General features: G+C 46.0%; 1 protein-coding gene across 20 annotated transcripts in view; it reads left to right on the top strand.

Annotated features, from left to right (window-relative positions):
* TANC2 (tetratricopeptide repeat, ankyrin repeat and coiled-coil containing 2) overlaps positions 1-14,998 on the top strand; it is a 283,394-nt gene that overhangs the window by 128,307 nt on the left and 140,089 nt on the right. For 13 of the 20 annotated variants that reach the window (XM_072028945.1, XM_072028943.1, XM_072028946.1 and 10 more), the window contains one exon: positions 3,042-3,221. In XM_072028945.1, the coding sequence (XP_071885046.1) occupies positions 3,042-3,221 (180 nt within the window). Of the gene's footprint in view, positions 1-3,041; positions 3,222-9,782; positions 10,399-14,998 lie in introns of those variants that run through there. The other 7 variants (XM_072028961.1, XM_072028957.1, XM_072028958.1 and 4 more) reach the window with 2 other exon arrangements.

The following is a 14,998-nucleotide window of genomic DNA, read 5'->3' as shown; positions in this document are numbered from 1 at the left end:
CTGTGGCTGTTGGGCCTTGCTGTGCTGGTCAAAGGTGTGAAAAATGCTGGTTACAGGTGGACGTTTGTGAGATGACTGCCTGTGTCTGCACCAAACGCTGGTGCACTGGGTGGAGCCCAGGGCACGATTCTCTTCCTAAAGCAGAACCCAAACCTGTGTCATCTTGTCCTAAACTCCACTGAAATTCCACTGAGGAGCACTTCTGGACAGCCCGCTCAGATGTAGGCACCTCCGTTGAGGGCACTAAAATGAGGTGAGAGAAAGGCAGTCTCAGCACACCAGAGCACTTCTTCCTGTGATTGAAGAGGAACAGTGCCGTGCCTGGAAGAGGTCCATAAGCACAGGCTCGATGCCTGGGAGAGAGTGGTGCTGGTGGCAGGTTTGTTGCAGTCACCTACAGCTGCTTCATAGAATCACTAAGGTTGGAAAAGACCTTCAGGATCATCTGGTCCAACCATCCCCCTACCTCCACTGTCACCCACTAAACCATGTCCCTGAGCACCACGTCCAACCTCTCCTTGAACACCCCCAGGGACAGTGCCGCCACCACCTCCCTGGGCAACCCATCCCAATGCCTGACTGCTCTTTCTGAGAAGAAATGTCTCCTCATTTCCAACCTGAACCTCCCCTGGCACAACTTGAGGCCATTCCCTCTAGTTTTATCACTAGTTATCTGAGAATAGAGGCTGACCCCCAGCTCCCCACACCTTTCAGGAGTTACAACAGAGGTCTCCCCTGAGTCTCCTCTTTTCCAGACTAAACACCCACAGTTCCCTCAGCTGCTCCTCACAGGACTTGTGTCCCAAGCCTTTCACCAGCTTCGTAGCCCTTCTCTGGACACTTCCAGGGCCTCAATGTCCTTCTTGTAGTGAGGGGCCCAAAGCTGACCACAGAACTTGAGGTGCGGCCTCACCAGAGCAGAGCACAGGGGGACAATCACCTGCTGGTGATCACCTCCCTTCACTCAGGCAGCTCAGGTAGAACAAGCAGTAAGTGCAGTGGGAAGGTGGCCAGGCAGTCATTTGAGCTTTCTCTGACTACAGCCAAATATTTGATATTAAAATCTGTGTTAAAAAAACACAAGATAATGTCAGTAGCATCATCTTTTAATACAAAATTAAAGATAAGAACAAACAATGATCCATTCCTCCCTTGAAGGGATGTACTCTGTTAGGGCGTTTGTGTGCACACTTAATTAAAGCAGCATGAAATGAATAGAAAAACATCAGTGTCTTGCTCGGTTTGTGGCAATAATGACAATCTCTAATGAATAAAACATAACAAACTACCATACTTCTGTGTACCGAAGTTAAAAAAAAAAAAAAAAGAAAAAAAAAAAAAAGAAAAAGATCTCCATAAAGAGTAGGCCTTGAATGTATGTTCAGTAAACTGTGGCAAATGCTCTGAAAGGAAGAGAGTGAAGTCGGATTTTTGAACTGTCAGAATTAGCGTGTGGGTAACGTGTTTGTGTTTTTTGATTTCTTGTCATGAGTGGTACAAAAACGTTGAGAGAGGTTCTTGAAAGTTGGCATCAGCCGTGGATGGACTGTAACCACAGCGGTGCCACCTCACTGTGCTGCAGGAGCTTGTCCAAGGCTTTAACGCTTCTTTCCACGTGGCCTTTCCTTCTGCTCATATATTGTGGTGTTACACGTTGTGCTTTGGCTGTTGAATGAAGTTAGTCTGTTGTCTCCTCTGCAATACCCCGTATTTGAAGGCGTTCACCCTTTTGTCTTCCCCCCACTTTCGCCTGCCTGCCCGCTCCCTAGGAGCTGTGCTTCATCTTCTATCCGTGCTCTTCAAGCCCCTGAGAACCACACGAGTGTCCGGTGGAAATCACATAATAATTGTCTTTCTGGAGGGAAAGCATCAGCAGGCACTAAAAGCTAAAACCCAGCTCTTAAAGGTGTGGCATGAGCATAATCTCGTTACGGTGTGTGTAATGAAATATTAAGGGCCTTAAGAGGCTTCTGCAGCTGAATTCTGAGCCGCCTCTATTAGGTTAACGGCCTGGCTGGCTGCGGGCAGGGAACCGGCTGCAGGCGATGGAGGTTTCCACGGGAGGAGCAGGCCCCGACCGCCTGCTGCTGTGCAACACCTGCGCTTCGGTTGTCGCTAATGTGCGTTGCAATAATGAGCAATATGTGCATTTATTGTCAAAGACGTTGTATCTCCACCTGTTGTCGTGTTACTTGGCTGTCTTCCATGGGGTCTGCAGGAACGCGGCCTCCATCCCGGCTTTAAGGGGCTTGGGGTCTGCGTGGTCGTTGTGGGAGAGCTGCAGGGGGCTGCCTCAGGAGGCTTTGTTCAGTCCTTGCTCTTTCTGCAGAAGGTCCTCCAGAACAGGCCTTTACTCCATCTACCCCAGCATCTTTTACATCCCTTGCTTTCAAGCTACTTTTACCTTCCCTGACTGTTCTCCAAGATTGTGTCTGCCCGCTCTCAGATCTCCTAGTCCTGCCAGCCCGGCGTTTCCCCAGCACAACGTGCTGACCTCGACGGCCGCACTGCCCGGCACGTGGAAGGCCAGCGTGTTTGTGGGCTTGGAAGAAGTATGAAAGCTGTCTTAATCTGCAGGCCATATATAAATAAGGAATGTTAGCGAAATGTAAAGAGAAAATTTAATTCGACCCGAAGGATTTTTATTAGAAATCCACAATCTAAGCTCACCAAAAAAAAAAAATAGAGTGAAAGATTTATTGGTTTCTCTGAATTAAATTCAAAACCGGTGACTCTAGGACTCTTAAAGACAAGTGAGAAAAATCAAAATAAATATTTCATGGCTATGCTGTTCATAATCTGAAGAGCTATGCTGAGATGCTGTTACAGAAACATAATTTCTTCAAGGGAAGCACCAAGATCGTGCCAGGCAAGCACAAAAAAGCAGCCGCCACTGCTATCTGCAGGGCTGAGAGAGACGTGCAGCGAAACGGCGCTCCGGCTGGGCTCGCCCTGAACCAGACAGTCCTCTGTCTGCGAATGATGAAAGCAGAAGCCTGCCTCTTCTAACCAGCTCTGTTTTCTCTTTATGTTCCTTGCAGGCACCTCCACAGAGAACGACTGTGCTTTTGAACCAGACTACGCTATTCCGCCACTCCCAGTGACCGAAGGTATGCAGCACATTCGGATTATGGAGGGCATGTCCCGCTCCCTTCCATCCTCCCCCTTACTCACACATCAGTCTATCAGTGTTCGGCTCCAACCTGTGAAGAAGTTAACTGGTAAGGACTTTAAATAAAGTTCAGTAGGGCTTTTAAGGTCCTTTGGTGCAAAAATCGCTAAGAAAACTTTGAACAAGCTTCTGTATGAAAGTCATCATTTGTTAATTATGGCTTCTACTTTGGTCAAAACCCGTAGTGTTTGCACAATCAGAGTGTTTAAAAGAACAGATTGGATTTCCCTCTGATGGAGAAGTCTCTGTTCTGAAAATGATCATTCTTTTTAACAAATATTCTCTGCTTTTCTGAGAAATGTCAAGTTTTTGGGAAATTTTATTTCCATTTTGTATTACGGTCTGTGAACAATGGAAACATTACAGTAATTTTGAACTTTGCTGAAATTTTGAATGCTGAGAGAATTCATCAGAAAAACGATAAACTTGTGCAACAAATGATCTTTTTTTCACAGTTTATTTATATTTTTAAACTGTTTTGTTTATCTAATCTCCTGGGATTTGGATTTGAACACCTAAGGATTTTGAAGTAGTTGGATTTTTGAAAGCAGTCGGCATCTAACAGCCGTGTAAAAGCCTGACATCATATTCCTACTGGTAGCAGTTTGGAGAAACTTGCTTCTTGCCTAAAATCTGTCATACCTCCATGCCCATTTTTAAAAATGACCAGTCAGGGTGCTACATTTATATTGAGAGAAATCTCCAAACCCAATTTTTAGCTGCTATAATTTGACCTCTGCTTACAAAAGGCAAATCCAGTATGCTTAGTACCTTTGTTTTCCCTGCCCACTGGTGAAAGGAGAAATTGAAAAGGACTCAGAAGCGTGAGTTAAGTCCTGTGGTTTGGTTGAGGATGGTCTGTGTACCCGTGATGATGCGATGCTTCTGTGAAAGACAGGGTGAATAACTCCTTCCACCTGTGTTAAGTTGAACAGAATTTCTGTCCGTAATCGAAATCGCTCCTGTCGCTCTCGAGTCATCTCTGTGTCCTGATGGATGGGTAGAGTCTGATCTGCCATCCAGACTCTCTTGCTAGCGAGTCATTCCCCCTTTGTAACATTTTAATCAATAGCAGTATTATCTCTGACAGGTAAATGCACCAAGAGAGAAATTCCTTGGCCGTAGGTGCTGGTAAGAGGGTAGGGCACTGACATGGGTCAATGCCTGCTCTGGGCTGAGTGTGTAGTCAGTGGAAGGAGCATAAAATCTATAGAGTTGTCTGCTTCCACTCTACATTCAGATAACCCATCCCCCTAAACTTGTAGTCAATGAAGCTTTTAATTTTCATAAGTAATTAGGTTTATTAATGTGTAACATTGCCAGCTTATTTGACATGACACGGAAGCAAGCAGTTTGCAAGTACATATGTAGCTTTATGCACGTACGCTCACATCTTCCTTTAGGTTTTGAGTTACTTGCAGCAATTTTCTCTTTTGTGGTGTTTTAAAATTAACCAGTTCCATAAACCTAGTGTCTTTATCTCATTCAGTGCCTTTCTGTCACCATGATTTGACTCCAGTCCGTTCTGTGCCATCCCATTGTACCTCTGAGCACCGTTAGATTTATACAACTGCCCCAACAGTTCCTTGCTGTCCTGTGGGATATGGCAGAGGGTTTGAGCTGTACCCTGTTGAGGAGGAAAGCTCGCTTGCCCCCCGGAGCTCCCTTCCAGCCCGCTGACGAGCCACCTTGGCGTGGAGCTGCTGGCCCCTGGCTTGGCAGCAGGCATCGGCCTCCCCCCGCTTCTCTGCGTGGCACCGGCCCAGCCAAGCAGATTAAGCTCCATATATTTATAATTATCTTTTTTTCCACGTGGAAACAGATCAGACTCCATCTCCCGGCTCAGAAAGCTTTTGTTGGGTTTGGCAGGGCTGCCGCTCGGAGAGTTTTACTGGCTCCTCAGAACAGCAGATACTGGAATTGCGGCAGTAGCTTTTGCAGGCAGTACTTCAAAGAAAAGGAGGGGGGACCACACGAACTTCCAGGGGGTCAGGCAGTGTCCCTGCTACCATTCTGCTTGAAATTTGCTTTCCAGCACCAGAAAGGTTATTTCGTAGAACTACAACGTAGGCATTCAGCTGGTGAGAAGGCCTAGTCCCTGCCAGTCCTGTTTGTAAACTGTATGCATTGAACGTGTCTTCTGAACATCTGTACACACCGGCATGACACCAAGAAATTGCTGATAATTCTTATTACTTAAAAGTTAATGAAGAAAAGTATTGCCTTTTCTTTTTGTTCAGAGGTCCATTTCAGGGTCGCGCACAGGAATCTATTGGAAATTGATTGGGAAGATGATTTTCTTGGGCTTTTGCACTTTTCCTTTTCCATCTGTTTTAAATATCCTGTTCCAGCTAGACCCAGTCCAATACAGCATGAAAACACATGCTGATGTTTTGCACGTACATGTCTTGATGACTTCAGTGGAGCTCCTGAAGTACTTAGAATTCAAAGTGTGTTTCAGTGCGTTGGTGGATTAGCATGATTTTAAAAATTATTAGTTTAATTTACTGTTGATATTGTAAAAGGGAGATGTTTATTTTACATCCTTGTGCAGTCATTATAGGAATTTGTTTGCTTTCATTAAGGTAATGTGTAAAGGAACTGGGAAAGTAGCATTGTTTCACTGGTTGTTATTCAGAGCATTTATCACATTTCTTCACCTATTTCTTATTGTCTGTGCCTCATGTTTACTATTAGTCTGAGAGTTTTGAAAAGCAAAAAAATCCATCAGCCACAGAAAGAGGTGGTTGTTGAACATTTGACTATTTACTATGTCAGTAAATTGTTTTTTAAATTTTATTTTATTTTACTGGTGGACATCAATTGGCAGTTTGTAAAGACCCTCCTCAGTTTTGTTCATTATTTTACATATAATGCTGTTTCCTTAAAAATACCTTAGAGTTAGTACCAGATTTATGAAGACAAGTTCACAGCCTTGCACTATTTTTGATGCATTTCTCCCCATTTCTCTCCTTAATATTCCAGGAGACATGCAAGTGCTCTTGTAGCACACTCAAAATCTGGTAGAATTGATTTAAATAAATAAATAAAAGTTGGTTGAAGAATCCTCATGTGACTATAGGAGCTTACAGATGAAAGTAAATGGCCATTAGCCTGACAGTAAATGCACAGAGACATTTCCCCAAGTCTTGCTGGCTGGGATTCTGTTTGTTCTTTTACTTTGTCTCGTTCTTATTTCCAGTTGTTAATACTGCACAATAACAGCAGTGATTCCTTTTGGAAAAAGGATGAGGGTTATTCAGGGAAACCGGGGTATTACAAAGAGAGCCTTTTGTCCATCTGACAGTTGCCACATGGATTTTTCAAAGCGACCTTCAGAGCATAGAAAATTGTTGAGAAATTATCCAATTGTAGGGGCTTTTTCATGCTCTTTGCTTCTTACATACATTTGTGTGTGACTAACCCATTCATGTAATAATTTCCATATCTGTGGAGCGGTCGGATAGCGGAATGATACTATTCATTAGATAAAACACTTTGTTGTCTTTATTTTTTTTCCCCTAAAGATTTAATACCTAAGACCATTTGCAACAAGCCTGTACCAAATTCCTGCTTTATGCTTTCTGGAGCTCTTCAGAAATGAAGATTTCGATATGAAGCACTTCTCTGGCTGTTCACTAGATGATGCGCTCATGTTTGAGGGCTGAAGTAGCGTGGGTGGCTCAGGAACCGCACGCGTACGTTGTAGCACAGATAGGGTAGTTGCTGAGATATGCCCCGTGATGCCCTTGAAAAGGGGCCACAGTTCATTTAGGTTTCAATTTAACCCTTTAAAAAGGAAAGGAAGCCTGTATAGTGCAGAGAAATTGGCTCAGTAAAAACTGCAATGCTCTTTATTGATTTTTAATGTCATCTTTTAAAGTTCTTAGCTGATTTGTACAAACAGGTTGTCTTTGCTTTCCCAGAAAGGTTAAAATATCCATGTTTTTTTTAGAAAGCATCATGTGGTGTGTTAGTTTTCTTTCCAGAGGAACTGAGGCTCCTTGCTGACATTTTGATATCTCTGTTTTCTGTATACAGAGACTTGGCTGGATTCGGGGGTTGATAAATATTCAGTACGGTTGCAATTTTCTCTCTGCTGAATGGTATGGTGATTAAGAAAAACTAAGGTCATTGTTGCTCCAAAGGGTGAAGTAATAGTGAGCATAAGTAATCAGCTCCCTCCCTCTCCTGCATGTACAACCTATTGTTCAGCAGTGGCTGAGCACGTATTTTAGATCGGCGTGTTGAACCTCAGTTGCTGTATTTACTATATTTTTTATAACAGAAGCAGTTTATTAGCAAGCGTAACATGAAAAATACATTATAACAAACAAAAAAAACAGACCTGCCAACCCAGGATAAGGATGTGGAAGACACCATTTGGATTTTTCTGGAGGGAAATTAGCACTTGAAAGTTACTGTGCTTGCTGCACAAAGAGAGGACCCATTTCCGAAACCGTCGGGTGAAATATTCTACTCCACACCAGCGGCGTGTTATCGACGGCTGAATGGAAATAAGGCGACTGCATCGTGCACCTCCATTCAGGAAGGCATCGCTTTTCAGGAGGGTGCTTATGGAGATGAATGTATCTGAGTGCTTTCCTGAATCGAAGCCAAAAATAGTAACCGGGCGGTGTATGAGGTTAAAATTGATGCTGGGCTGCAAGATTCAGCTGCTGATGCTTTATTCCCTCAGCGTGAACCCCCCCGCGTGCAAAGTGTTTGCACGAAGCCCTGCGCCACACCTGACTCCTCCCCGGGAAAGGTTTCTGATTTACAGGCTGTAAATTTACACGCACAGAGATGATTTTTTTCGTCGCTGTATGGGGCTATTTTTAATTTTCTCATTGAATAACAGATTGGGAGCTTCAAAATTCTTTCAGAAAGTGCGTGTGCGAGTCCCCGTGCACGGGGGGAGGAGGGGAGGGAGTTGTTAAGAAATTTAGGAATCAAATCCTGTTTTTTCTAGAAGTCGCGTAGGTATTTACATGTAGGTCTGGATTCTCGGAGGCCTCATTCCTCCCGTGTGCAGCGTGATGCTTCAGCGTCTTTGAAGACATGGGCCTGAGGAATCAGCTGCGTTGCAAAGCCTCCTGCTTTGAAAGCGTTCTCCCTCGTGTTTTGGGAACGGAGGAACTTCCCCTAAGAATGCTCTTCACAGAAAGAAGTAGGAGCATTCCTAGTTGTATTTAGGCAATTAATAACCTCCTCTTCCCCAACAAAAACGCAACACCCTTCAACTGGATCCTTAAAAGAAGCTGGGAGAGGAGCTGCAGCAGGAGGGAAACTCGCTCAGCCCTGGCGTGGCAATGAACCCACCGGTGCTGGTCCTGATCCAGCCCGGCTGTGGGGACCCCTGGGACACCATCATCCCCTTGCTGCTCGTGCTGGGGGATGGCAGAGCTGGGGCTTCACCCTCCTCCCACGTCCTCCTTCCCCTCTGCAGGGAGCAGATGGAGGAACACTGCTTCTTCCTGCGTCTTCAGCAAGTGGTCGAATGGTCTTGGCGCTCACTGCCAGTGTGGGATGAAAGAAGCTGAGATTTCTACTTGAAATCTTCATCCTTGTTGGATGGTGGCAAAACCAGATTAATAATCCCAGCCCTCTGGGACTGTGTATTCTCTCAAAACTAAGATGCTATCACAGCTGGGTAGGGATGTGAGAGGTGTCAGAACAGCTGGCTGAGGTGTGGGTGCTGGGGAAGAGCTGCTTGGGCCCAGATGAATTTGTTCAGATAGAATAGGGTAAGAAGTGGACAGAATTTCTGAAAGTTTGGATTTTCTTTGCTAAGCAGAGACTTTAGGACTGCATGTGGGGTCAGCTTTAGGTGAAACAGTTGCAGCTCTCATGATTCCGGTACCTTGTCTGTCTGAGTGCATGCATCGAGTGGAAGGCATCTGACCATGGTGTAAACCCGTGTGATTTTCCCCTCAGAGCTGCAGAATGGAACAGAAACCTCAGTTGTCTGATACCTTGCTGGGGCAGCCGTGTGTCCGGGTTGCCTTTCACTGCCCTGCTTTATCCGAAGATGCTTTAGGGCCCTGCCAGCCTTGGCGGCACAGCAGCGGCTGCGCTGCGGCTTGCTCTGGGGATGCGTTGCCGGCTCCAGGAGGAGTGGCTGCCTCCTGCTCGGTGCCGCTCGGGCTCTCAGCCACCTGATGGTGCTGCAGTTTGGTTCAGCTCCGGGAGCCGCTTACCTGCGCGGAGCTGTGTGCTCGCCACGGGTCTCGTCACCACCCTGCTTGGACACAGGCGCTACTTGAGGTCAGCGCTAGCTCCCTGCCGTTTTCCTCCTCGTTCCAAGCAGACCGTTGGCAAACGCTGGAAGTCGTCTTGTGCTGCTGGGGTTTGGTACCAGGCTCCCAATGCTCCACGCCCTGGGTGGAGGCAGCCGTGCCCGCGCTGATTTGCACCGCCCGCTTCCATCCGGAGGGTGAAGGCGGGATGCAGACGGGGAGAAGGGGATGCTGCAGCTTTAAAGCATCCAAGGGCTTACAGCCTTTTCGTATAAATTGTTCCCAGAATCCATGTCACAACTCCTTATATGGTGCTGCTTTTTTTCTCCGAGTTGCCATGACAACAGCAGCACTGCACCATTCATCAGCTCTGGTCCTGGGCTGCATCGCCAGCCCTTCGGCTTACTCCAAAATGTTCAGGGGAGCATCGGGGAATCATTGACTCCGCTGTTCTGCGCCATTGTTTACCTATCCTTTCAGCAATTTGCTCTAAAAAAAAAAGAGCAAATTAGATTGCGGCGGAGAAAGAAACTGTGTAAAAATACTTCATTTCCCCCCGAGGGAGGCGTACAGTCTACATTTGCTGCAGCCTTCTGGAAGGAGAGGCTCTTTAACGCCGAGAGGCTTAACGAGGAGAGAAGCCGTGCGTCTGGAAGCCTTCCCCAAATCACCCCGCAGCCTGCTCCCCGGGGACGCAGACGATGCCGAAGTGATGTTTGGCAGGGGCAGCAGGCACCGCAGGGAGAGCGGCGCTGTGCTTTTGGGAGCCGAGCTTGACATCAGCAGCGGGAGGTGGCACCTGTAACATCATCCTGACGTTGGGAGCAGCAATATGGAGCTGGCGCTAGGGAGAGGTGGGCACCAGAGCAGGATCCGGCCTGGGCTGCTGCTCTCGCGGCATCGCTACCTGTGAATTTGCAGGCTTTCGCCGGCTTCCTGCTGCAAGGCTGCATGCTCTCAGGTGGCGGGGAGCGAAAACAAAGCCTTGTGAGTATCTGGACAATTTGTCTTGCATGGACTTTGATTTAAATCGCGTTAGGCTTTTCTTGGCCTCTTTTAACTCTGCAGAAAATCAATGTAGACCGAGGGACTTGAATGCTTGTAGCTTACGGGGAAGCCATTAGGAGGTTTGTAGTGTAAGTAAAGATTATGCTGCTTTGGGTATTTTTCTTTCAGGTGTTGTTGCAATACTTTTACATAATCCCGAGTTTGTCTGCTGCTTGCAGAGATGTGCAGAATCGCATGCCCAAAATGTAAAATCAATGTGCAATGCAAAAAAATCCCACTTTTCCAGCAGTGCTGAAATAGAACAGATCTACCGAGGAGTGAGATGAAAAATAGCCATAGATACCAAGAATGATTTTCTTTTTGATCTTAGAACAATAGGATGGAGATAAGATTTTTCTTCGATATTGCAGAGTGACCACAAATGAGATTTGAGTGGGTTATAGATCCCTTATGTGCTGGGAGGCAAAGAATTGCTTCCCGCTAAAAGAGTAAGTTTTAATTTGTGCTACTAGGAAAAATACCCAATATATAAATAATTGTTTTCAAGGCGTAGTTTGAGGAAAGCTGCTCGGGCGCCTGGTGTTCATGCTGCACTTGTTTTCGAGAGGTGTTGTGGTTAAAATTGTTGGTGTCAGTGTAGACTTTTCATCGTTTCTAGGTATTTTTATATCATACTGCTGGCAATATGTTCACATTTTCTTCTCTTGCTTTCTTTAACTGTCATTTTGTCAGCATGACATTGATCTAAAATTCATGTTTTTCGTGTAGGAGGGGAGGTGGGATTGGAGGCCCACTCCTGCTTGCATTTCTGAACCACACAGTGCCGACAAGGACTGAATTATCTGTAAAGTGTGCCATTAGATTCCGTTTTTTTCAGGATGTGTAATGTGTTTTTTTTTCTGGCCATCACTCACTTTCCATTTAATTTTCCCTGATGCATGGCAGTCCGTGGCTATCTGGAGGTTTAACGCAACGAGCAAACTTACATAATGTCAGGAAGGAAAATTGAATCATCCCTTATAAAAAATGAAGTAGCACACCCACAGGCAACGTTTCTTTGTGATTTTGGTGCCTGCGTTTTCAGTCCTCTCTTGTACTCCGGTGTCAAACCTTCCTGCCTCCAGGAGCGAAACCTGCTGGAGAAGGAGGATCCTCTTTCATCTCCAGCGATGTATGCCGAATATTTGTTTCCTGTTGTGGCAGTTCTTACTATGCTTTTTTTTTCGGATGCTTCATCCCTTGTTTTTGGGCTTGTGGTTTGTTTGACAGGCGTACAGTTGTACAGTTAAATGGAAACCAGTTGGGCTTGCACAGCTATAACAGGCACATTTTTGTGCATCCTACCTGCGTACCTCTACAGTTAGTAAACAAACACAGCTCTTTAGATGAAATCGGTGCGTTTCCCACTTGTTTTTTTAGGTCTCCAAAACCGTTCCTAGCAGTTACATAGATAAGTACTGTGTCCATCTGCAGCTCTTTGAATTAAACCCATTGGTGTGTTGATGGCTTTTCTGTTGTTGGAGATCTGTCAAACTCGTGACATTTCTGCATTCATTTCCTGGTGGTCTGGATGTGGCTTTTATTTTATTTTCAGTGGAGGGAAGGAAAAATTGCCTTACCATATGCATTGGCTGCTGAAAGTCACAAACCAGTTTTAGCACAGATTTTCCAGAATGCTGTTCACAAGGCAAGAACCCTGTTCTGACTTCTTTTGACACATGACTGCCTTCCACATTAACAGAAATCATAATGGATTTGTGCACAAAATCCCACATGCTTTTTTTGATGTTTGCCTTGAGATTGCCTGCCTGCTGGGCCTGCAGAGCCTTTACAGTGTGCTCCTTCCCAGGATGTTTTGTGCAGAGGTAAACATGTCATCACAACACTATGGCTGGGAAAAGGCACTAGTAACTTTTCATTTCAGGTCTGTTATACATGTTTACACCTTTAGGTTCTCCCTTTGTTTGTGTTTAGTGCAGGTAACATTAAAAACAAAACAAACAAAAGAAACCCTACAAACCGAACCTGAAGAAAGGCAGAATAGCCCGAAGCCTCCGTGCCTTTTTGAAAGCTCTGAGCCAGAAGCCTGTCCTTATTTCACACTGGTGCTACACAAAATGGAGCATCTGTCACGATTACACTTCTGCTGCGTGAGAATTTTTACACATAGCTAGAAAGTTTCTGTAACCAGAGGAGGTGGTGTAGGAAGCCTTAACATGGGGTTGAACCAGGCCATCGTTTTCCCCTTTGCATCTTTCCTCCTTCTGCTCATAGAAAATTCCCCCAAAGCTGTTCTGTGGGCAGAGGGGCCTTCGCAGCACAGCTTGTGGAGCAATCCCCACCTCCAGCTGGGCTGGGGGGTTCTTACCCATTCCTACATCTATAACAAGGAGCGAACCTGTGTTGTGAACTCTTCTTCCTCTGTCCTGCCTGGTTGTGTTGGGTTGGGTTATTTGTCCAAAGACCAACCTTTGGTTTTGCAGAAGTCATCTGTACCTGCTTGCCTGTGGTCGGGACAGACTTTGGGCAGGCTCAGCGTGGCTTGTGGTGTTACCACTGAGCCAAGCGCGTGGCTCTGCTCCATGGTGGTGTCCCGCAGTGCCCAGCCGTGTGCTGGGTTTTCATCACGGATCCTCGACCCGTGCCCATGATGGACAAAGTTAAGGATTGAGGTTAATCCATAGCCCTGGACTGCTGCTTTGGCACTTGCTCTGCAGTGACCTCCCTTGGCTGGCTGCTGCTGGCGTGTAATCCCACTCCCCATACGGGACTGATTTAACTGCATGCATGCGATTCGGGGTTGTAGCAAGGATGCCTTTGGCCCAATATTCAAGCCGTGTTCCTATACATGTGCATACCTGCTGTTGACATAACTCTACACCAATGGTTCTTGCACCTCAAAATCTGCACTAGCATGATCCATCCCTCTCCTGTGCACTCAGCTAAGGAATAATGCACTGGTTGTTACCAGGATACAGCTCATGATGATTTTTCCCCAGTAGATAATGTGTGCACGCGTTTCTAAACCAGCTTCTTTCTTCTTTCAGCATCAGCTTTTTGAATCGTTTAAAAAGGAGGCCTTTAAATATCTAGCTGGTGGTTGGACTGCAGGCACAGCTGCGTGGCCTAACGTTTTGTGTTGACGTGTGCTCCATGTGGAGATGGGCTTTTTTGGCAGCAAAGATGACACATCCTACAGCTAAATGAAATGGGAAGACAAATTATCTCGAGCTATTTTCACACGATACTTTGACAAAAGGGGATCGGGGTAGGGAATCCTAATTTCCAACATTTACTTGGTTTTGTACCTTTATTAAACAAGGTATTTAGAGTCCTGAAACGTGCCGCGTTGTAACTGGCTGCTGCTTATCACAGCCTGATAATGTTCATCTCAGAAACTCCTTCATCACATCCCTTGGGATCCACGGGGCCGGTCCCTGTCTGTCCCCGTATGGAGTCGGTAGGGGCTGACGAGGCTGCCCGGGTGTCCCTTTTCTGGGGACTTGGTCCCATCCAGCTGTTAGGAGTGGGGAGCAGCTCAGCTGAAGATGGCAGTAGATGTCTGGCTTCACAAGGGATTTAGTAAGGGTCACCATTGGCTTGGTGCAAGGACTTGGTGTCTAAACACACCTGCAGATGTATGGAGCCTGGTGCCAGGCGCTACTTCAGGCCTTGATAGTCAGTACTTCAGGGCTTGTGAAACATCATCATTTCTTTATCCCCTCCTCAGAACCTTGTTTCTGAATCAGTTGGGTTGTTCGTGTCGGCCATGCCTGTGAACGTCTGGAATGCCAATATTTCCTTTTGTTTGGCTGGTAAGAAGGGAGTTCTGCGGCCCAGGACCTGTTGGCACAGCTCTGGAGCAGAGACAGCTTCTTGCCGCCCACTGCACACGCAGGCAGGTTGCATAAGGGGGTGAGAATAGCTCCACATTGCCTTCTCGGGAAGGAACTGCTGCTACGCTTTATCTTGTACCATATTTGTTAAAAGTTTATATTTGGACAGGTATAAATACATTGTTGTGCTCTGTGATTGCCAAATACCCAGCTCAGCTGTGAAGTCACCATCTCAACACTGAGCACGGGTTTGTTTATACACACGAGGCTAAATTCCTGCTTTCATGTTTGCATCAAAGCGGTGCTTAATACATGGCAGTGTAAGCATTATTTCAGCAGCTGCGCTGTGTACATGATAACCAGGCCTTCAGGACTCAGCTTCACACCGGGTTTGTTCTAACACTGCGGTGTCCTTTGTTTTGCGCAGTCCAACCCCACAGAATTTAAAGCAGAGGAAATACATTGGTCAGCTTTGGTAAACGTGGGCTGGCAGACAAGGAGGAAACCCAACATTATTCCCTCCCAGTGCTTTACAATTTCCCCCCTGAAGAAAGCAGACCCATAAGTACCTTTGTTTTCAGCAGTGCGTGTTTGAGTATCCCGCTAGTTCATGCAGAGGGGAAGGATCTGGGCTGTTGCTTGCTCTTCTTCATTTGTCTCCTTTTGACTGCTCTGTTCCTTATTCACAGCATTTCTTTGATTTCTTTCCATAAATGCAATGTAGATGAGTTTTCTCTACAAGA

This window comes from Anas platyrhynchos, chromosome 28 (genome assembly GCF_047663525.1).
Source record: "Anas platyrhynchos isolate ZD024472 breed Pekin duck chromosome 28, IASCAAS_PekinDuck_T2T, whole genome shotgun sequence".
Classification (NCBI taxonomy): Eukaryota; Metazoa; Chordata; class Aves; order Anseriformes; family Anatidae; genus Anas; species Anas platyrhynchos.
This window is presented reverse-complemented; position numbering and strand designations above follow the sequence as displayed.